Genomic DNA, 23,539 nt, shown 5'->3' with positions numbered 1-23,539 from the left:
GAGCCTGTACACCTGCTCGCCCGTGTTCCTCCATGTTATATTCACCATCCCCTGTCTTTGACCCCTGGCCTGGTCTGGTGTGGTCTAGCCTGACTTGGCCTGGCCTGGTCTGGCCTGTCCTGGCTTGGCAAATCTGGTCTAGACTAGACCAGACCAGACTAGACTAGACCAGACCAGACCAGACTAGACCAGACCAGACCAGACTAGACTAAGCTAGAATAAACTAGTCTAGTCGGGTCGGGTGGCACACAACACCGTCCGGCCAGGATAATGTTGCCTGCAAAGGTACAATACAGCTGCTACAGAGGTACAATACAGCTGCTACAGAGGTACAATACAGCTGCTACAGAGATACAATACAGCTGCTACAGAGATACAATACAGCTGCTACAGAGATACAATACAGCTGCTACAGAGATACAATACAGCTGCTACAGAGATACAATACAGCTGCTACAGAGATACAATACAGCTGCTACAGAGATATAATACCGCGGCTACAGAGGTACAATACCGTTGCTACAGTTACAATACCGTTGCTACAGAGGTACAATGTCGCAGCCACAAAGGCACAATGTAGCAGCTACAAAGGTACAATGTCGCAGCTACAAAGGTACAGTACTGCAGCTACAAAGGTACAATACCGCAGCTACAGAGGTACAATACCGCCACCTATCTCACTTTTTTATCAAAAACTTACAAACACGGGTTTCTGCTTCCTCTCGACTGTCCTGTTCAGTAGGAACAAAAATGTTAATGGATTTCTAAAATCTCCTTTTTCTTCGAACCGACTTTCATCTCCTCGTATTAATTTCTTTGAGAGAGCAGGACTGTCAGCAGTGCAAACACAGTTTAAATATACTTGATATGGTGGCTAGGTATACTCACGAGGTAGCCGGGCATACTCACGAGGCAACCGGGCATGCTCACGAGGTAGCCGGGTATATTCACGAGGTAGCCGGGTATACTCACGAGGTAGCCGGGTATACCCACGAGGTAGCCGGGTATACTCACTACAGCGTCAGTGTCCCGTAGCTATGTCGCTAGCGCACTCAGCTCACACACTGAGGTCCGGGGATCGATCATCCGGGTACGGCTGGAAACCATTAGAACGTTTTCCATAAGACACCTACCGTTCCTCTTCACCCGTCAGTAAAATGGGTACCTGGGTGTTAGTGAACTGGTGTGGGTCGCATCCCGGGACAAAATTTACCTAATTTACCCGAAATGCTCAGCACAACAAGCGGCTTTCTATATAGTAGTATGTCATTGATGTCAGCTAGGACTGTATACCTTGTATATGTACTTGTTTAAACAGATATTAGTAGTAGTAGTAGTAGTAGTAGTAGTAGTAGCAGTAGTAGGAGTAGTAGTAGTATTAGAGCAGCTTAGAAATCGTAGTTGTCCTTCCCACAGCACCCTTCACCCCGTCTTCTGTTCAACACCTGTGCGGGGTCACAGGTGTTTACTGACTCCAGTGAACAAGTCACGAATCACTAGAATATCGGTGGGTTTCTGCAGGAATGGTTGGAAATATGGTTTTATAGAGCTTAGATAGATTCTCTTGTTTCATCCTATAGAGCTTAGAGAGGTTAGGAGTGAGGATTGGACGGGGTGAGTGACGTGTGAAAAATATCCTGAGGTTCAATATATCCTGAGAATTTATCCCATTTTGGGAGAGAGAGTCACAAAAATTAAAAAAAAAAAATATGTTTCGTTCTGTGTAGAGTTTTATCGTGACATGGTAAAACGCAGTTAAAAAGCCTAGTTTTGCAACCTGCCTTTGTATCCAAATTTGTCAGGAAAACGCCCTTTCGCCCATCCTATGTTGGTGTCATCTTATTTATGTAGTTACATATTCTTCGTTTAGATTTTGTTGTTGTTGAAATCTTGGGAATATTAGGAGGCGCAAAACTGCCCCCTGTGGAAAGCCAGCAGAGACAAAAATAAATAAAGAGTGGGGGAACGGAGATCTGAAGAAAGGCAAGAGTGTGGTGGGGAGATGGATTGGCTGTGTCTGGAGTGCTGTAGGAGAGTAGAAGTAGTGACTGGGGAAGGGTAGTGGTGGAAAGGGAAGCACAGACGGCACTGTACCGTGAGAGGGGGGGGAGGGTAAAGTGGCGTGGCATGGTGCCTTGACTATATGATGAGAGACAATACTGAGGAAGGCGGTCACACACTCAGCCTCAGTACATGTTTGATGCCTCCCACTGTTCATTACATGCTAGGTAGCTTGTTGGCCAGGTGTGCTGACCCACACGCAGCAGCACGCACAGAATAGACAATAGAAAAAGACGGATAGAGGAGATAGATAATGAGGGACATGAGACAGCAGGCTGAAACATTGAGTGGATGCGAGGCTAGACAACTAGTGATGCAAAACGCACGAGGCAGAGCCCAACTTATTACCAGGAGATGAGTCGACCTAAACAAGGCTTTAATCAAGACTCGATAAATAGTTTTTTTATGGCGACACATCGCTTCATGAAAAGTCCACCTCTACTGTGTGTATTGTTTGACGTGCTCGTCCCTTCACTGTAGCCTTGACATCGTTAATACTTTCGTAGTGATGGAGTTTATCGATTCTAGCCGGAGCCGACGACTTCCTTTATTTGCACCTGTCCGCGATTTGACACCTTGCGTCTGTCCACGACTTTCGTCCTTAACAGTCGATGACCCCTGGCATTAACTGTCTATAACCTCTCTGATCCACAGTTCCAACTAAATTTGGATGACGTTTCGGTCCGTCCTGGACAGTTGTTTAAGTCGCTTACTAACGATATGGTCCAGGGCGAAACTTCTTTAAAGTCGCCCTTCCAAATTGTGGATTGGCTATAAATATTTCCAGCAATAATAATGAGAGATTTATTTTTCGAAAATTTCTTAGGTTTCCGTTTGTTTACGTTCTTCCCCCCCCCCTCCCCAACCAGTACGTGCTAACTCAGGGGTGCCTCACCTGTCGTGACGCGTTAAGTAGGTTCCACCTGTGTGATCAGTTGGTTATCGCACATGATAAGTAGGACACAGTAGGTTACATCATGCCAGTTGTAAGATAACAGCTCCGAGGCGGCCTTGGTATCCTCACACACACGCTATCTCCTAGGACTAAGGGGGATGTATGTGAGCCCTTCCGCCTTTGTCACGGCTTTTACCGTGTCAAGCAAACTTCGACGGGGCCAAGGTTAGAAAAACAACTCCACTGCGTAGCTTGCTGGGAATACGGGCTAGGTGGAGAGTGCCACTCAGCACTTTACTTTTGTATATCACACGAGTAAAAATGTGTAAGATGATGGTTTAGTGTGGAGATTTCTACTAACTCGATGCTGCTCGGAGTCGAGAAATCATCACTCAAACTCAGCGTACAGAATTTTAAACAAGTCTTGCCCCCTCTCACTCCCTTCTTTCTGTTACCTCTCACTCCCTCTCTCTCTCCCCCTCTTTCTATTTCCCTCTCCCTATTCCTTCCCTCCCTCTTTCCCTTTCTTCTCTCTCCCTCCCCCTACCTTTTCCTTGAGCGAGCTCAACCATATCTCCTTTCAGAAATGCCCTTTCTTTAAAAGAGGCGACTACCGACAGCTTCTAGGAAAGGTGTTGCAGCACCAACATTCCGCGAAGCCTTGATGCAATACGAAAGTTAATTAGATAAGAGAGTTCTCGCTCACGAAATCGTAGTGACGTGATGGTAAGTAATCAACTGACAGCACTAACATGACGGTGGACATTACGAACTTGTGGTCGTAAATAGGAGGCGGCCGTCTTATACGGACCTAGAGTTGACTGACAGTCAGATGGTCGGTATAGCCAGTTAGCAGGAATAACCAGGTCAGGGAGAGAGAGGGAAAGAGGGAGAGAGGGAGAGGAGAGAGAGCATATGAACACAAGTAATAAGGAGGTTATCATGCCAGACGACAACCAGGTTATCATGCCAGACGACAACCAGGTTATCATGCCAGACGACAACCAGGTTATCATGCCAGACGACAACCAGGTTATCATGCCAGACGACAACCAGGTTATCATGCCAGACGACAACCTGGAATTTACCTGGAGAGAGTTCCGGGGGTCAACGCCCCCGCGGCCCGGTCTGTGACCAGGCCTCCTGGTGGATCAGAGCCTGATCAACCAGGCTGTTACTGCTGGCTGCACGCAATCCAACGTACGAGCCACAGCCCGGCTGGTCAGGTACCGACTTTAGGTGCTTGTCCAGTGCCAGCTTGAAGACAGCCAGGGGTCTATTGGTAATCCCCCTTACGTATGCTGGGAGGCAGTTGAACAGTCTCGAGTCCCTGACACTTATTGTATTGTCTCTTAATTAACGTGTTAGTGACACCCCTGCTTTTCATTGGGGGGATGTTGCATCGTCTGCAACGACGACAGCCAGACGACAACCTGCAACGACGACAGCCAGACGGCAACCAGGCGACAACCTGCAACGACGACAGCCAGACGACAACCTGCAACGACGACAGCCAGACGACAACCAGGTTATCATGCCAGACGACAACCAGGTTATCATGCCAGACGACAACCAGGTTATCATGCCAGACGACAACCAGGTTATCATGCCAGACGACAACCAGGTTATCATGCCAGACGACAACTAGGTTATAATGCCAGACGACAACCAGGTTCTCATGCCAGACGTCAGCCAGGTTATCATGCCAGACGAAAACCAGGTTATCATGCCAGACGACAACCAGGTTATCATGCCAGACAACAACTAGGTTATGTGAGACGACAACCAGGTTATCATGCCAAACGACAACCAGGTTATCATGCCAAACGACAACAAGGTTATCATGCCAGACGACAACCAGGTTATCATGCAAGACGACAACCAGGCTATCATGCCAGACGACAGCCAGGTTATGTGAGACGACAATCAGGTTATGACAGACGGCAACTAGGTTATGTGAGACGACAACCAGGTTATCATGCCAGACGACAACCAGGTTATCATGCCAGACGACAGCCAGGTTATCATGCCAGACGACAGCCAGGTTATCATGCCAGACGACAACCAGGTTATCATGCCAAGCGACAACCAGGTTATACCAGACGACAACCAGGTTATGTGAGACGACAACCAGGTTATTATACCAAACGACAACCAGGTTATGTGAGACGACAACCAGGTTATTATACCAAACGACAACCAGGTTATGTGAGACGACAACCAGGTTATCATGCCAGACGACAACCAGGTTATCATGCCAGACGACAACCAGGTTATGACAGACGACAACCAGGTTATGTGAGACGACAACCAGGTTATCATGCCAGACGACAACCAGGTTATGTGAGACGACAACCAGGTTATCAAGCCAGACGACAACCAGAAGAAATTCCGTGGTTAAGTTGGTGTAGTTGTGGACCTGAGCTGCCAGGTTACCGGTTCGATCCCCAGTCCTCCTTACACAAAAATTATAAAATATTTTATGCCGCACGTTAAGTAAAACTGCGTGAATCACGTTAAGTAAAGCTGCGTACATCACGTTAAGTAAAGCTGCGTACATCACGATAAGTAAAGCTGCGTACATCACGATAAGTAAAGCTGGGTGAATCACGATAAGTAAAGCTGTGTACATCACGTTAAGTAAAGCTGTGTACATCACGCTAAGTAAAGCTGCGTACATCACGTTAAGTAAAGCTGCGTACATCACGATAAGTAAAGCTGTGTACATCACGTTAAGTAAAGCTGTGTACATCACGTTAAGTAAAGCTGTGTACATCACGTTAAGTAAAGCTGTGTACATCACGTTAAGTAAAGCTGTGTACATCACGTTAAGTAAAGCTGTGTACATCACGTTAAGTAAAGCTGCGTACATCACGATAAGTAAAGCTGCGTACATCACGATAAATAAAGCTGCGTACATCACGATAAGTAAAGCTGTGTACATCACGTTAAGTAAAGCTGCGTACATCACGATAAGTAAAGCTGTGTACATCACGCTAAGTAAAGCTGCGTACATCACGTTAAGTAAAGCTGCGTACATCACGATAAGTAAAGCTGTGTACATCACGTTAAGTAAAGCTGTGTACATCACGTTAAGTAAAGCTGTGTACATCACGTTAAGTAAAGCTGTATACATCACGTTAAGTAAAGCTGTGTACATCACGTTAAGTAAAGCTGTGTACATCACGTTAAGTAAAGCTGTGTACATCACGTTAAGTAAAGCTGCGTACATCACGATAAGTAAAGCTGTATACATCACGTTAAGTAAAGCTGCGTACATCACGTTAAGTAAAGCTGCGTACATCACGATAAGTAAAGCTGTATACATCACGTTAAGTAAAGCTGCGTACATCACGATAAGTAAAGCTGTGTACATCACGTTAAGTAAAGCTGCGTACATCACGTTAAGTAAAGCTGCGTACATCACGAAAAGTAAAGCTGTATACATCACGTTAAGTAAAGCTGCGTACATCACGTTAAGTAAAGCTGCGTACATCACGATAAGTAAAGCTGTGTACATCACGTTAAGTAAAGCTGCGTACATCACGTTAAGTAAAGCTGCGTACATCACGATAAGTAAAGCTGGGTGAATCACGTTAAGTAAAGCTGCATATATCACGTTATGTTTATATTATTTTTTGTAAGACTATTTTATTAAGCAAGACTATATCACATTACGAAAGATCGTGTATCACATTGTGAGACCGTACATGTTGTATCATGTCAAACTTTGTATATCGCGTTATGTAACACTGTGTGTGTGTGTGTATGTACTCACCTAATTGTGGTTGCAGGGGTCGAGACTCAGCTCCTGGCCCCGCCTCTTCACTGATCGCTACTGGGTCCTCTCCCTCTCTGCTTCCTGAGCTTTGTCATACCTCTTCTTAAAACTATGTATGGTTCCTGCCTCCACTACTCTTTCTAGGCTATTCCACTTCCTGAAGACTCTGTGACTGAAGAAATACTTCCTAACGTCCCTGTGACTCGTCTGAGTCTTCAGCTTCCAATTGTGGCCCCTTGTTTCTGTGTCCCCTCTCTGGAACATCCCGTCTCTGTCCACCTTGTCTATTCCCCGCAGTATCTTGTATGTCGTTATCATGTCTCCCCTGACCCTTCTGTCCTCCAGTGTCGTCAGTCCGATTTTCCTCAACCTTTCCTCGTACGGCATTCCCCTGAGCTCTGGAACTAGCCTTGTTGCAAACCTTTGTACTTTCTCTAACTTCTTGACGTGCTTGACCAGGTGTGGGTTCCAGACTGGTGCTGCATACTCCAGTATGGGCCTAACATACACAGCGTACAGTGTCTTGAACGATTCCTTATTAAGGTATCGGAACGCTATTCTCAAGTTTGCCAGGCGCCCGTATGCTGCAGCAGTTATTTGGTTGATGTGTGCCTCCGGTGACGTGCTAGGTGTTATGGTCACCCCAAGATTTTTCTCCCTGAGTGAGGTCTGTAGCCTTTGTCCACCTAGCCTATACTCTGCGGTCTTCTTTGCCATTCCCCAATCTTCATGACTTTGCATTTGGCAGGGCTGAATTCGAGAAGCCAGTTTCTGGACCACGTTTTCAGCCTGTCCAGGTCTCTTTGCAGTCCTGCCTTATCCTCATCCGATTTAATTCTTCTCATCAGCTTCACATCATCTGCGAATAGGGACACTTCAGAGTCTATTCCTTCCATCATGTTCGCATATATCAAAAATAGCACTGGTCCTAGAATTGACCCCTGTGGGATCCCGCTCGTCACAGGCGCCCACTGTGATACCTCTTCACGTACCATAACTCGTTGTTGCCTCCCTGTCAGGTATTCCCTGATCCACTGCAGTGCCCTCCCTGTTATATGTGCCTGATCCTCCAGCTTCTGCACTAATCTCTTGTGAAGAACTGTGTCAAAGGCCTTCCTGCAGTCCAGGAAAATGCAATCAACCCACCCCTCTCTCTCGTGTCTTACTTCTGTTACCTTGTCATAAAACTCCAGAAGGTTTGTGACACAGGATTTGCCTTCCATGAACCCATGCTGGTTTTCATTTATAATCTTGTTCCGTTCCAGGTGTTCCACCACTCTCCTCCTGATAACCTTCTCCATGACTTTGCATACTATAGAAGTCAGAGTCACAGGTCTGTAGTTTAGTGCCTCGTTTCTGTTTCCTTTCTTAAATATGGGGACTACATTTGCTGTCTTCCATTTCTCAGGTAGTTGCCCAGTTTCAAGGGATGTGTTGAAGATTGTGGTTAGGGGCACGCACAGCGTCTCTGCTCCTTCTTTAAGGACCCACGGGGAGATGCCCGGTCCCATCGCCTTTGAGGTATCAAGGTCACTTAGCAGCTTCTGCACCTCCTCCTCGACCTCCTCCTCCTCCTCCTCCACCTAGCCTATACTCTGTCTGCGGTCTTCTTTGCCCCTCCCCAATCTTCATGACTTTGCATTTGGCTGGATTGAATTCGAGAAGCCAGTTACTGGACCACATGTCCAGCCTGTCCAGGTCTCTTTGCAGTCCTGCCTCATCCTCGTCCGATTTAATTCTTCTCATCAACTTCACGTCATCTGCGAACAGGGACACTTCAGAGTCTATTCCTTCCATCATGTCGTTCACATATATCAAAAATAGCACTGGTCCTAGAGCTGACCCCTGTGGGACCCCGCTCGTAACAGGCGCCCACTGTGATACCTCTTCACGTACCATGACTCGTTGCTGCCTCCCTGTCAGGTATTCCCTTATCCATTGCAGTGCCCTCCCTTTTACATGCGCCTGATCCTCCAGCTTCTGCACTAATCTCTTGTGGGGAGCTGTGTCAAAAGCCTTCCTGCAGTCTAGGAAAACGCAATCTACCCACCCCTCTCTCTCGTGTCTTACTTCTGTTACCTTGTCATAAAACTCCAGGAGGTTTGTGATACAAGATTTGCCTTCCATGAATCCATGCTGGTTTTCATTTATAATCTTGTTCCTTTCCAGGTGTTCGACCACTCTCCTCCTGATAATCTTCTCCATGACTTTGCACACAATACATGTCAGAGATACAGGTCTGTAGTTTAGTGCCTCGTTTCTGTTTCCTTTCTTAAATATGGGGACTACATTAGCTGTCTTCCATTTCTCAGGTAGTTGCCCAGTTTCAAAGGATGTGTTGAAGATTGTGGTTAGAGGCACACACAGCATCTCTGCTCCTTCTCTAAGGACCCATGGGGAGATGTTGTCCGGTCCCATCGCCTTTGAGGTGTCAAGGTCACTTAAGAGCTTCTTCACCTCCTCCTCAGTTGTTCGTATGTCATCCAACACTTGTTGGTATATTCCCTCTTGATGTTCCCTTCTGTGCTGTGCTGTGCTGTGCTGTGTGTGTCTGTGTATCTGTGTGTGTGTGTGTGTGTGTGTGTGTGTGTGTGTGTGTGTGTGTGTGTGTGTGTGTATGTGTGTGTGTATGTGTGTGTGTATGTGTGTGTGTCTGTGTGTGTGTCTGTGTGTGTGTGTGTGTGTGTCGTGCCGAATAGGTAAAACTGGTGTATTACCAAGAACTTATTTAAAATTACGTCCTCTCTAAAATTTTCTGTTATATGTTTAAAGATATATTTTTTCATTTATGTTAACGTAAAAAATAATAATTTTGTACTAAAAGAACCTTAAGAAATCTTACCTAACCTTATTATAACAATCGCAATTTAATTTAGCCTAATCCAACTAAATATATTTTAGATAAGTTTACAATAATTTAATGATAAACAAACACAATGAAATATTTTTTCGTTAGATTCAGAATGATTTTTGCGAAATTATTGCATACATAAATTTTCGGTTGCCTTATTCAGCAAGAAGAGTGTTGTTATTTAAGCCAAAATTGCGAGTTTTATGTATTCGGCACGACAGGCGATTTTAACGATGCAAGACAAGCCACGGGGGAGAGGGGAATCTTTAGCTCAAGTACTTTCACAATTCTCAGCGAGTCATCAGGAGCTGTTGCAAGGGCAGCAACGGGAGAAATATGGTAAGTTTTGTCAGAGTATGCTAGCACGGTGGCACCAGCCTCTGTGTGAAAGCACTTGAGCTAATTATTTCCACCCCCCGGTGGCTTGTCTTGCATATATGTATATATATATATATATATATATATATATATATATATATATATATATATATATATATATATATATATATTATTAATATTGACAAATGTAATTCAGCATATATTCTCAGTTATGTCAAACTGTACAAGTGACATAATGTATGACCGGTTGTGTGATGTAAGGGACAGTGCAGCACAAGACTCCAGCTACCACTCAGTCTGCCACATAGGGCCACTCAAACTAAAATCTTTAGATAACTTCAAACAAGAGGCTGGACAGAGGGGGGTGGATTTGAGAAAGGCCTAGCATGGGCTAGTAGACTTGCAGCGCTTCTCCATTCTCATGCTGTCAAATACATGTGACCAGTCGACGTTACGAGACATGGGTATCTAAATATAAATGATATATACCAAGCATACGATTATACTCAAGGTCGCTGTCTGGCAACGGCTCGACAAAGCTCCTGGAGAGCGAAACGTTGCCACAATAAAATATCACATTAGTTGCATCTGTGTTCTTTTACCTAACATATTATCTTCCATGTTGTTAATGTGTCACACATCGGAAGTATATTGTTATACACGTATCTGTACATGGTGAGGCATCACATATATGCATTTGTGATAATGTGCTTTGTCAAAACATTGACAAAACTCCTGGAGAGTGAAACGTTGCCTACATAAACTGTCTCGTTAGTTGCACACGTGTTATTTTTCCAAGCATACACGTGTGTGGTCATATATACACGTGGTCCAGAGTCATGTATACGAATGGGCCACGGTCATATATATATATATATATATATATATATATATATATATATATATATATATATATATATATATATATATATACACGTGGTCCAGGGTCATGTATACAAATGGGCCACGGTCATATATATATACACGTGGTCCAGGGTCATATATACACGTGGTCCAGGGTCATATATACACGTGGTCCAGGGTCATATATACACACGTGATCCAGGATCATTTATACACCTGAGCCAGGGTCATATATACACGTGTGGGACTAGGTTTTAAATACACACTGGGTCAGGGCTGTATATATACCAGTAGGTCAGACTTGTAAATACACATACTGAACATGGGTCACGGTTGAATATACACTAATTAGATCTGGTTGTATTTACACACGTGTAGGTCAGGGCTGTATATGTAGATATGAGGGTTACGGCTGTTTACACTGAGTATTACACTCATAATGTGAATCAGGGTTGCGTATACACAGGTAAGGGTCATATATACACACAAACATGGGTTAGGCTCATATATACACACAAACATGGATTAGGCTCATATATACACACAAACTTGTGGGTTATAGGCGTGACATAACGACAACCAGGTATATGTCAACACGGCACGCTTCTATCTTGCCCCAAAGAAAATTTTCTCCTATCTGTTGCTAGATATCCAACATTGCATAGCTCCTGACGACGCATAAGAATGTGAAAGATCTTGGGCTAAAGATTTCCATTGCCATTTGACTTGTTCTGCGTTGTTAAGATCGCCATTTTACGATTATTTTACGTGCCGAATAAGTAAAGCTTGCTATTTTGGTCTAAATAGCAACGCTTTTCTTGCCGAATAAGACAAGCGAAAATTTGTGTATGCAATAATTTCGCAAAAATCATTCTGAATCTAACGAAAAAAATATATTTTATTGTTTATTATGAAATTATTGTAAACTTATCTAAAATATATCTAGTTGGATTAGGCTAAATTAAATTGCGCTTGTTATAACAAGGTTAGGCAAGTTTTCTAAGGTTATTTTCGTACATAATTATTAATTTTTACATAAACATAAATGAAAAAATGTATCTTTAAGCTTATAAGAGAAAATTTTAGAAAGAACTTAATTTAAAATGAGTTCTTGCTGACCAATTTTACCTATTCGGCACGATATATATATATATATATATATATATATATATATATATATATATATATATATATATATATATATATATATATATATATATATATATATATATATATGTAATTGATAAATCTTTTAAAGTTGCCAGAAATACTTTTTACAATCCAAAAAGGGACAACTAGCCTTATTCAACTAAAAATATGTTGGTTCTCCCTTACCATGAAAACTTGGTTGATATGCCTTCTCTTCTTAAGACTTTTAATATTAAAGTTGTATTCAAAAATCTTGATACAGTAAAAAAAACTTTTGATAAAGAATTCCCCCCAAAATGCTGATGGATGTGTCTATAAGATTCCTTGTAAAATTTGCGATAAAGTTTATTACGGTCAAACTGGTAAAAATCTCGAACTAAGATTAAAACAACATAAATATAGCATTAGAACTGGACAAGATTCCAATGCTCAATTTATTCATGTAAGAGATTTTAACCATCCAATTGATTTTCAAAAAGTTGAGAAAGTAGTATCAAGCAAGTCCATGGTCGACAGGAATATAATTGAATCTTGTTTCATAAAAAGCAGTTTTGACAATAATATGAATATTTCCTTTGGTTTATATAAATTAGATCCATTTATAATTAATAGAATTTGGGAAGAATTTAATAATACACTGGACAAATAATAATTTTTAAATTTTCTTGGGTAGAATAGTTTGTGGGGTGAGTTGTGCAAAGGACCTATCCAAGTTGGGTCGGTGCGCGTCAGGTGTTTAACCGTTGTGGGATCTGATAGTGAGGTGCTGGAGGTTACCTGGAGGTTATTCCGGGGATCAACGCCCCCGCGGCCCGGTCCATGACCAGGCCTCCCGATGGATCAGGGCCTGATCAACTAGGCTGTTACTGCTGGCCGCACGCAGTCCAACGTACGAGCCACAGCCCGGCTGATCCGGCACTGACTTTAGGTATCTGTCCAGCTCTCTCTTGAAGGCAGCCAGGGGTTTATTGGCAATTCCCCTAATGCTTGATGGGAGGCTGTTGAACAGTTTTGGGCCTGGGCACTTACGGTGTTTTCCCTTAGTGTACCAATGGCGCCCCTACTTTTTATTGGGGGCATTTTGCATCGCCTGCCCAGTCTTTTACTTTCGTAGGGAGTGATTTCTGTGTGCAGATTTGGGACCATTCCTTCCAAGATTTTCCAAGTGTAGATTATGATACATCTCTCCCTCCTGCGTTCCAACGAGTACAAGTCAAGTGCTTCCAAGCGTTCCCAGTAGTTAAGGTGCTTGACAGAACTTATACGTGCAGTAAAGGATCTCTGTACACTCTCTAGATCTGCGATTTCACCTGCTTTGAATGGAGATGTTAATGTACAGCAGTATTCCAGCCTAGAGAGAACAAGTGATTTGAAAAGGATCATCATGGGTTGGCCAGACCCCTTATATAGCTTCCTTGGATGCTTTACTTTCATAGTTCCTTGATAATGTGAGTAGTCACGAAAGCGCTTGGAATTTCTCTATTCTTTCAGAGTGGTTGTTTTGCATATATATATATATATATATATATATATATATATATATATATATATATATATATATATATATATGTGTGTGTGTGTGTGTGTGTGTGTGTGTGTGTGTGGGTGTGTGTGTGTGTGTGTGTACGGAACAAAACGTGTTTAAGACAGCAATACTTACGGAACTGAAGAGGTCGCAGATTGTCCATGAAGGGACGAGGGAAACATCTCTGCACACCTGCAAACAGACAAAAACACCTGTGTTACAACTGCAAAGCAATGCACACAGAAATATGGTAAAACTCTAAACAAACACGCAAATACAACGGTCATAGCTTTACCATGGTAACAGCTGTTTGATTAGTAGTGTGTGTGTGTGTGTGTGTGTGTGTGTGTGTGTGTGTGTGTGCCGGTAGATCAGTCTTGTTTCTCTAGTTGTGAGTGGAGAGGGAGAGGAATACGAGAGGGTCTGCAGGGCGGAAGAAGAATGCGAGAGGGGGAAGAGAAAGCTGAGTGTGAGTGTGTGTGTGTGTGTGTGTGTGTGTGTGTGTGTGTGTGTGTGTGTGTGCGTGAGAGAGAGAGATACATTAGAGAGTAGGGAAAGGGGACTGTAATGCTCCTAGGGCCGTCTTTAAATGGAAGAAAAAGGCACAAATGATAAGAAGCATGAGGAACAGTCTGCTGTAAACCTCTGGTGGTTCCTGGTCCGTGGATATCATCCCGTCGACACTATTCAGCCACTACAATGACAGAAGGAAATAATTTTGCTGGAAGACGAGAGTCCCAGACAGCCTTCATGGCTAGCTGCAACTCTGCAAGACAAAGTGATGCATCTTCTTAAATACTGAGTTGCAATGCATGGTGAACCCACTGTTGCTGTGTTGCTGTGCTAACCAGCTAGCATTGCCTCGGAATTTTCGTAACACAGGGTAAATAGCCAACTTTGTAAGTATGACATAATTAAAAGAGACTGCCACAATATCGTGGAAGCAGCATATGCCAGGAGGATTTGAACAGACGGTTTTGCATTTGCAAGTCTACGGCTCTACCGACTTAGCCAGCAAGCTTACTTATATATGGAGGTTTCAGTGCGTCAGAGGAAGAGCTGAGTGTTTTCCAGTAAATGATTACCTTCATTCACTGGGACATTTCTCTGTGTGAGTCTCCACAGCAAGTGAAAGTATTGTTTTCCTATCACTGTTATATGATTGTTAATATGTTTCATGTAAAGGTCACTGCAGCTAACCTTATGATAAACTACTCGATGTGAAGTCACGGACCCATGTGGCCACAGACCTTACCGCGGGGGGCGTTGATCCCCGAAACCCGCTTCAGCTATACTCTTAGTATTACTGGATGAAGTCCAAGATGAGATATGTACCTGTACTGGACATTGTTAGTATTTTTAATCTGGTGTGACACTAGGGACTCGTGACTAAGCTACAAGCACTAGGAATTTCATCTTGATATTTTCTGAGTGACTGCCTTCATTGTTAATTTCTTAGGATAATTATTTAACGGTCAAGGTTGAGAGAGATTTGGTCTGTGGCGGCGTACTACAAGAGTATGTGCGTGTTTCTTCGCTGAGGAATGCATACCTGAACTCCCTACTTTATCGCCTAAGCCTATGCCTATGCAGATGGTTATCATCCGTACATATCACACTGCGCCTGAGAACTGGGGAATCAACCTGGCTCGATCTAAGAAAGGAAAGAGCTTTTCCAACTCTAAATATCAAGAGCCCATCACTGGTATCAAGGTACCTCCCTCCAGGGGTATGCTGATAAACAATTTTTAACAATTTCTTCTACGTGAGAGGGGATGCCCATTGCCTTCAGCCAGATGACTCGCCAGCCATCAGCAATATACCCCCGGGGAAAAACCATGACAAATTACACATACTCTTGAGAAAACACTGGTGACCGCCTCTAGACACCAAGATGTTACTATCTACGTCGTGAGACTGAAGGAAGGGGATGTAGCACCGAACAGTAACACTAACATCCTGAAAATGATATTCGGCAACAATAAAAATAAAAAATAACTCTTGTGAATCGTACAGGCAAGACAGTAAACCTGAAGCGTCAAGACTTATTTCATATTTACTGGGCAATGAAATCTGCAAAACTTTATACTAGGCAAAAATTTAGTCACTCTTTGGGTACTTATCACTCAAACTTCCTGCTGCGTTTCAATAGAGAGAACCGTGCATGGCAACTCCTCTCTCGCCTCGACCCGAATTTTAATTTCCTGCAATTCATACAAAACCAAAGCTCTCTCGGTTTATCTAATTACCACCATCCCAATAGGCGAAGGACAGAACCCCTCCACTCTACTGAATCACATATATAGGCTAAGCACTTCTATAAGTACAACACAATGTGGTTTCCTCATCTGGTCCGACATCGTGAGCTATTACGCCACACGACGGGCAGTCGTCACCAGTTTCCTGCTGTACTCTTCTCGAGGACATCACTCCATCAGCGACCATTCATTCCCTGGATGACTCGAATACGGAATAGGTTCTCACAACATATGGAGATTACAGAAAATCAACTCAGCTGACCGAGTGAAAGCTCTGGCCTGGCTTCACCCTCTTCCCTACATGTGTGTGTTGTTCGCTATAACCTAAAATACACAACACTGAATAAACTTTGGTGAGATTAAGGAATAAGTTTAGTAATGAGCTGAGGCACAATAATAACTCTTAACTTGTAAAATAAAAGGAGGAACTCTTAGACTTCCCCTGAGAGAGAGAGAGAGAGAGAGAGAGAGAGAGAGAGAGAGAGAGAGAGAATGAGAATGTTAGGGAACGCTTTTAAATGAGCTAACGTGAGTAATAATTCTTAGTTTGTAAATAAAGGCAGCGAATCTTAGCCTACCCTTGAAACACCACTGTGTAAAGAAAGAGAGAAAAAAGACAGACAAGAGGGTGAAATAGGAAGAGGAGAGAGATAAGAGAATGGAGAAAGAAAGTAGAGAGAGGGGCGTGTGACACTTGGTGAATCACTTACAGATTAACCAACAAATATAACACATGATTCAGTATTTATCAGCCTCTGTGGTTCCTTTTGTATACTTGTCCTCGTGGCTGACCGCTTATCACGGCTCAGTCTCCCACCGCATGTGATACCCGTCCAGATTTGAACATTTCTTGTTGCTGCAGTAACTCCGCGCTGCCGGACGTGTTGCAACCGCTTTCATTTGATTAGTTGTGGTTAAATGTGTTTTTATATAGGTTTATCTAACCTAACTAACTCTAACAGAACTTAACTTAATCTAATCCAATATACAAATAACCCGGACACATGAGAGAGAGCGAAATTTACCTGTGGGTTCTGTATTGTTCCAGTCATGGTATTGTACCTTTTTTGTTCTTAATATAACTCAGTTTAATCTAATCGAACTTAATCTAATTTAATTTAGCTTAAGTTATTGTAACTTAATCTAACCGAACTTAATATAATTTAATCTAAATCTAATCTGGCCACTGTTCTGGTTGCCCGTCGTCCTGAAACGTAAACAAGAGGAGGACTGTTGTAGTAACCAGGCTTAGGCTTGGTTACTAGTACTGGCAGCTTGTCAGACACACGGATGATAATCAAACTAAATACAGAGTATGACATGGTCAGCCTTATGGCCACTTTCTTGAACACACTGTGTCTGATTATTCACTTATGGAGGAGGACAGAGATACAGACTATAATACCCTATGTGATATGTCAAAGTATTTTTATACGTATAAAATGCCAAATTGTTGGTCATAACTCAAATATAGATCTTAAATAAATATGTAATTGTGATCCCCACAGGCTGGATATAGGGGTGCACAATAAACTAGCCATTTCGGCAGTAAAATTTAGAAATCTAATCCTACGATCTAGCGAGGTGCAGGTATCAGGTCTCGTTCAGAGGTCGATGTTTTGTCTGAGCTCTAGCGAGATACATAACATCTCGTTCAGAGCTCGCTAAATTTCTACGGGCAAGTGACTCTCATGAGGCGCACTGGATTTGTTAAAAGAATTAATATCTGCAATATAGTGTTACATTAACATGATATTTTCACGGAGAAGCGCTAAACACGTAGGGGGAAGTCATATAGCGCCTGTGAAATGGGAGGCGTTCAGATTACGATAACTTGTGATCCGTGAACCAATGTGCGTTGCTAAAATCATTATTATTATTATTACTCCATGAAGGGTGCAGCTTGAGGTATATGCAGATTACAATCTGGCAAGTTCTGCCCACAACACATTACACGTTATGATGTTATAGAGTTCAGCATCTAACGCTGACCAATATGTTAAACAGTATTCTGATATTAGCCCTGAGGGAAGTACACACACACACACACTCTCCCTCTCTCTCTCTCTCTCTCTCTCTCTCTCTCTCTCTCTCTCTCTCTCTCTCTCTCTCTCTCTCTCTCTCTCTCTCCTCTCCCCTGTATCTACTCTGTATTCCCCTCCCCTCTCTCCAATGTTAGTTAAGAGTAGAGACAAAGGGCACTGGAGATTTAACTTGCTGTTGGAGTGTGAGCTTGGTACAATCTTTGAAGGGATTCAGATAATGCCGGTTAACTGCTGACATTCAACATGCACATCCTCGTACTTCTTGAGTTTCAGTATAATTCTTTGCAACATTTAAATTCCAATTTCAGTGAAGAACCTGAGTTAGAATCTTTGAATTCAACAAATGCATGACTTCGAATGTTCAGATTGAACAATTGAGTAGCATAGAATAAAAGCACGTGAGAGAGAGAGAGAGAGAGAGAGAGAGAGAATAATTTATACTTACACGTAATTATCATAATTATGATATAAATACCATTATTATAGTTTTATAATCACATGGTAAAAAGCAAAAAAGCATAATTCACTGCAAAAAAAAAAAATGATTCCGTCTCCTAATCAAGAGACAACGAGCCAGAGAGACAGAAAGACAGAGAGAGACTCGGAGACAGTTGTTCCAAAAGACAGACTACATCACTTAGATAATAAAGGCTTGAAATATAGACATCATGAGGAACAGCATGAAACAGACAGCATGAGAGGCAGCTCCTCCAGGCAGGGTTCCAGGGGGCCAAGACTTCACCTGCGGTCAACACTTCCAGACTGTCTCCTGGAATATACATTACGACCTCGCAGGCACTCACAACTTGGCAGAAACTTTTAATGGAGGTTCCTCGTCTCTCCTCACAGCAGGAATAGCAGCAGGAGCAAGCAGTAGGCAGAACAGCAGGGACAGCAGAGCCAACAGCACTGCTGGAAACCTGGAAACGTCAACTCTGGAACATACAACTTTGCAGAACTAGTTGTTGCCTTGTTCCAGGCCACTCCAGACCCCGGTGGCCAAGCTCCAAGATGCGTCTGGTCTGCCTCAAGATATTCCGGAACCGATTTACAATGAGAAGAAATTGAAATGTAATTATTTTTTTACGATCCTCAGGGTCATACAACACCTGGGAAATGGGAGGTAATTGGGAATGATTGTGTGTACTCACCTATTTGTCGTTGCAGGGGTCGAGACCCAGCTCCTGGTCCTGTGTGTGAAAGGTGGAACCTCCCTATATATATCTATATGTATCTATATATATATATATATATATATATATATATATATATATATATATATCACACACAAAGTGGAGAGGAAAACTGATAGAGGCAGCAATGAAAAACTTTGAGACAACTTCAAAGAAACCACAAGAATGAGAGGGGACGAGGCAGAATGACTGGATCTTGTTTTTCATGGAAGTAGCTGTAGGGACGAGACGTAAGACTGGAAGAGCTCAGCATCAGTAAGATGCAAGGGACTGGAAGAGCTCAGCATCAGTAAGATACAAGGGACTGGAAGAGCTCAGCATAAGTAAGATACAAGGGACTGGAAGAGCTCAGCATCAGTGAGTTACAAGGGACTGGAAGAGCTCAACATCAGCACTGAAGCAGCAGTTCTAGGGACTAATAGAAGAAACTTGGATTGGAAAATGAGCTTCTATCTATATGAAAGAAACACTTTAAGAAACACGTAGTTAATAATGAAAACCCCACGAGGCCAGGCCCCAGAGGCCAGCTCCAGAGGCCAGCGATGAAATGCCCTTCAAGTGAGAATCCATCATCTTGTGAAGGGCTCTTGATCTAAGAATTGAGAGCTACCCTTCCATTCTTTTATTACCTCCCATTACCCCCACACGAGATTACCGCTTCCTCATGACTGCAAAAAATCCATTGAGCCAAGAAATGTGAATTACAATGTTTCAATTGTCTGGATATGCGTTTACTGACAGACGGGAGGAAAAAAACAGGAGAGACAACATACAAAATTTCTAAAAGGAAATCAAAGTAGAGGAGGATTTCTAGTTGGCAGTCCAAGAGTAACAAAGCTGATTCACAGTAGCAGAAAGATTTGCTTTAAAAATAGCAACCAAGGAGAATAAGCTACTTCCCTGAAATCTCGTAATTACAGACACAACAAAACAGACAGGGACCTTCCACTCGTGAGTACAGACACAGAAAAACAGACAGGGACCTTCCACTCGTGAGTACAGACACAGCAAAACAGACAGGGACCTTCCACTCGTGAGTACAGACACAGCAAAACAGACAGGGACCTTCCACTCGTTAGTACAGACACAGCAAAACAAACAGGGACCATCCATTCGTGAGTACAGACTCAGCAAAACAGACAGGGACCATCCATTCGTGAGTACAGACAGCAAAACAGACAGGGACCTTCCACTCGTGAGTACAGACACAGCAAAACAGACAGGGACCTTCCACTCGTTAGTACAGACACAGCAAAATAAACAGGGACCATCCATTCGTGAGTACAGACTCAGCAAAAACAGGCCGGACCTTTCACTGAAACACACCGGCTATCTTCCACCGAGACAGGGTGACCCGACAAAGGGAAACACATTCACCATCACTCAATCAACTGTTGTCTTTGCCAGACGTGTGCTAGAAAGACATAAGAGGGGAAGATGTTAGAATATATTTCATCACGAATAGCAAAGGGAAGGTGGAATGGGACTACTTGAGGAGGCAGCGTCTTTCTCAAATATTGGAAAGTGGAAAAAAATACGATACCTGTATAATAGAAACATAATACAGTTGAAAACCACAGTCATGTACCTGCACATTAGAAAATTATAAGCAATTATACACTCTTGGGAACGAAAAACCACTGAAATGCTGATTATGAAGTGCTGGGTGTGTGTGGGGGAGTTGATGTTACTGCTGGGTGTTTGGGGAAGTTGATGTTACTGCTGTGTGTGGGGGAGTTGATGTTACTGCTGGGTGTTTGGGGAAGTTGATGTTACTGCTGTGTGGAGGGTTGATGCGATGCGTGTTTGCGTATGTTTTGCCGTATGTTCTGGCAGACGTAAGATCTGGTGCATGTTGACAGACGTAAGATCTGGTACATGTTGACAGTCGTAAGATCTGGTGCATGTCAGATCTTAGTTAGGCAAGTGTTTCAGTGCACTGAGATCTCGTCTGTTGAGTTAGTTGCCATAGCTAATAAAATCATTTGCTGCCGCTGCTACTAGTACACCTACCACCCCCACCAACAACCACTACTACTACTACCACCACAACCAACCCCCAGCCCTGCCATCACCACAGGTGGGTTTGATTTGGCAAATGGTGCCGACAAGGGTGATATAGAGGCTGTGTGTAGAGAAACTATTGAGCTTTGTTGAGTCATGACTTGGTGTATAATCTCTCTCTCTCTCTCTCTCTCTCTCTCTCTCTCTCTCTATCTCTCTCTCTCTCTCTCTCTCTATCTATCTATTTATCTATCTATCTATCTATCTATCTCTATTTACCACTATCGTTACCATCGTCACTGTCGCTCGAATATTATTAACACTGCCACCATCACCACAATCATCACTACTACACAGGTACACATAATTACACATACGCACAATTATCACATGTTAAATGCCTAGGATAACCAAAAAAATCAGTCACTTATTTCCATTGGGGTCCTTGTAATATCTTATTATTTAAACCCTAAAAGTTAAAATCACTAGCAGGTCATGTGACAGAGCCAGCCATGATGGCTGGTTGTGTGACATGACCTGCTGCACCACCCTGGAGGCGTCACCCTCGGCTGGGCAGGACTAGCTTTCGCTAATTAGACGCGTGTAAAGATTCAGGAGTCAATGTCCTCATTTTCGGGAAACTCCACCACCAGAAACGCAGTGCTTTCAAACTGGCGTTCTCCGTCACGGAGACCCGGAGACTCGTCTCCCGTGTCTCACACAATGACGTGCCGAGTTTGAGTGACGGAGGCGATTAAAAAGTTTCCCTTTATTATTTATGCGAGTGATGTAGATCATCGCCTCCGCGTCCCGGCCTTACACCAGATATCATTACTTGAACTCCTCTAGGAAGGTGTCTTGAAGACAGCGAGGGACTCTCTTGATCTAAGACACTGGACTTACACTCTTCTTCTGTGTACCGAACGTGAATGTTACTCATATCTCAGGCACTATATGACTCCCTGTGGATTTAGCGACTCCTCATAATTTAAAATACACCGCAGATTGGAAAGAAAATGAATTATGGGAAAAATATTAAGAGAGAGAGACTGGGTGGTGAACTGTATAGTGAATGTCAGTGGAAGTCTGTAAAAGTAACCTGTCGTCTGACGTGTTTGAAACAGGAAGAAAAGGTCAGCAAGCCTGCCAGAGTGCAAAACATTTAACAAGTTTCTATACGGTACTTTCAAAGCTTTCACGTGCTATATTAATTATTTATGGTTAGGTCGTAGTTGTGGGCTTTACTAGTGTCTTATAGAATATCTAAACACTCAGGCGTCCTTACCTAGTTGTGGTTGTGGAGTTCGAGACCTGGTTTCTACCCTCGCCTCTTGTGACCTGTTTTACATATTGCTAACCTCTTGGGCCCTGTTGATGCTCATTTGAAGGCGCTTATCTAAAAGTAACAGTGGGGAGAAAATCTCTTCAACAGTGCTTGGCATTGTATTTGTATTCTCTGGAACGCAGGCGAGAAAGCTACATGACAATATACACTTGAAAAATCCTAGAGGGATTAGTACCAAACTTACACAAGAAAATCACTTCCTACAAAAGCAAAACACTCGGCAGAAGATGCAACATTCCCCCAATGAAAAGAGGGGACGTCAGGAGTACACGGACAAGCAACACAATAAGTGTCAGGGGCCCAAGACTGTTCAACTGTCTCCCAGCATACATAAGGGGGATTACCATTAGATCCCTGTCTGTCTTCAAGAATGCGCTGGACAGACACCTAAAGTCAGTACCTAATCAGCCTGGCTGTGGTTCGCACGTCAGTTCACGTGCAGCCTGTAGTAACAGCCTGGTTGATCAGGCCCTGATCCACCACGAGGCCTGGTCTCTGCCTAGTACTGACACTGTCCTCCTACCACACTGTCTGCCTAGTACTGACACTGTCCTCCTACCACACTGTCTGCCTAGTACTCACACTGTCTGCCTTGTACTGACACTGTCCTCCTACCACACTGTCTGTCTAGTACTGACACTGTCCTCCTACCACACTGTCTGCCTTGTACAGACACTGTCCTCCTACCACACCGTCTGCCTTGTACTGACACTGTCCTCCTACCACACCGTCTGCCTTGTACTGACACTGTCCTCCTACCACACTGTCTGTCTAGTACTGACACTGTCCTCCTACCACACTGTCTGCCTTGTACTGACACTGTCCTCCTACCACACCGTCTGCCTTGTACTGACACTGTCCTTCTACCACACTGTCTGCCTTGTACTGACACTGTCCTCCTACCACACTGTCTAGTACTGACACTGTCCTCCAACCACACTGTCTGCCTTGTACTGACACTGCCCTCCTACCACACCGTCTGCCTTGTACTGACACTGTCCTCCTACCACACTGTCTGCCTTGTACTGACACTGTCCTCCTACCACACCGTCTGCCTTGTACTGACACTGTTCTTCTGCCACTAATCAGGGTGAAGACAAGTGGTTCCGACGCACTCGTCCTGACAGAATGACAGCGACAAACTACTGCACTGGAGGCACTGAGCCCGACCGACCTTTCTCGACAGCCACTACTGTCCGACAACCATTGACGCCAGCAACCACACGACA

The 23,539-nt window shown here is 43.5% G+C and overlaps 1 protein-coding gene and 1 long non-coding RNA gene across 6 annotated transcripts in view; one reads left to right on the top strand and one right to left on the bottom strand.

Moving 5' to 3' along the window:
- pros (homeobox protein prospero) overlaps positions 1 to 23,539 on the bottom strand; it is a 353,602-nt gene that overhangs the window by 85,156 nt on the left and 244,907 nt on the right. For all 5 annotated transcript variants that reach the window (XM_070082294.1, XM_053773790.2, XM_070082293.1 and 2 more), the window contains one exon: positions 13,601 to 13,657. In XM_070082294.1, the coding sequence (XP_069938395.1) occupies positions 13,601 to 13,657 (57 nt within the window). The remainder of the gene's footprint in view (positions 1 to 13,600; positions 13,658 to 23,539) is intronic.
- Positions 1 to 23,539, top strand: part of LOC138852340 (uncharacterized) — a 286,701-nt gene that overhangs the window by 129,405 nt on the left and 133,757 nt on the right. The window lies entirely within an intron of this gene.

The sequence above is a fragment of the Cherax quadricarinatus genome, chromosome 7 (genome assembly GCF_038502225.1).
Source record: "Cherax quadricarinatus isolate ZL_2023a chromosome 7, ASM3850222v1, whole genome shotgun sequence".
Lineage (NCBI taxonomy): Eukaryota > Metazoa > Arthropoda > Malacostraca > Decapoda > Parastacidae > Cherax > Cherax quadricarinatus.
This window is presented reverse-complemented; position numbering and strand designations above follow the sequence as displayed.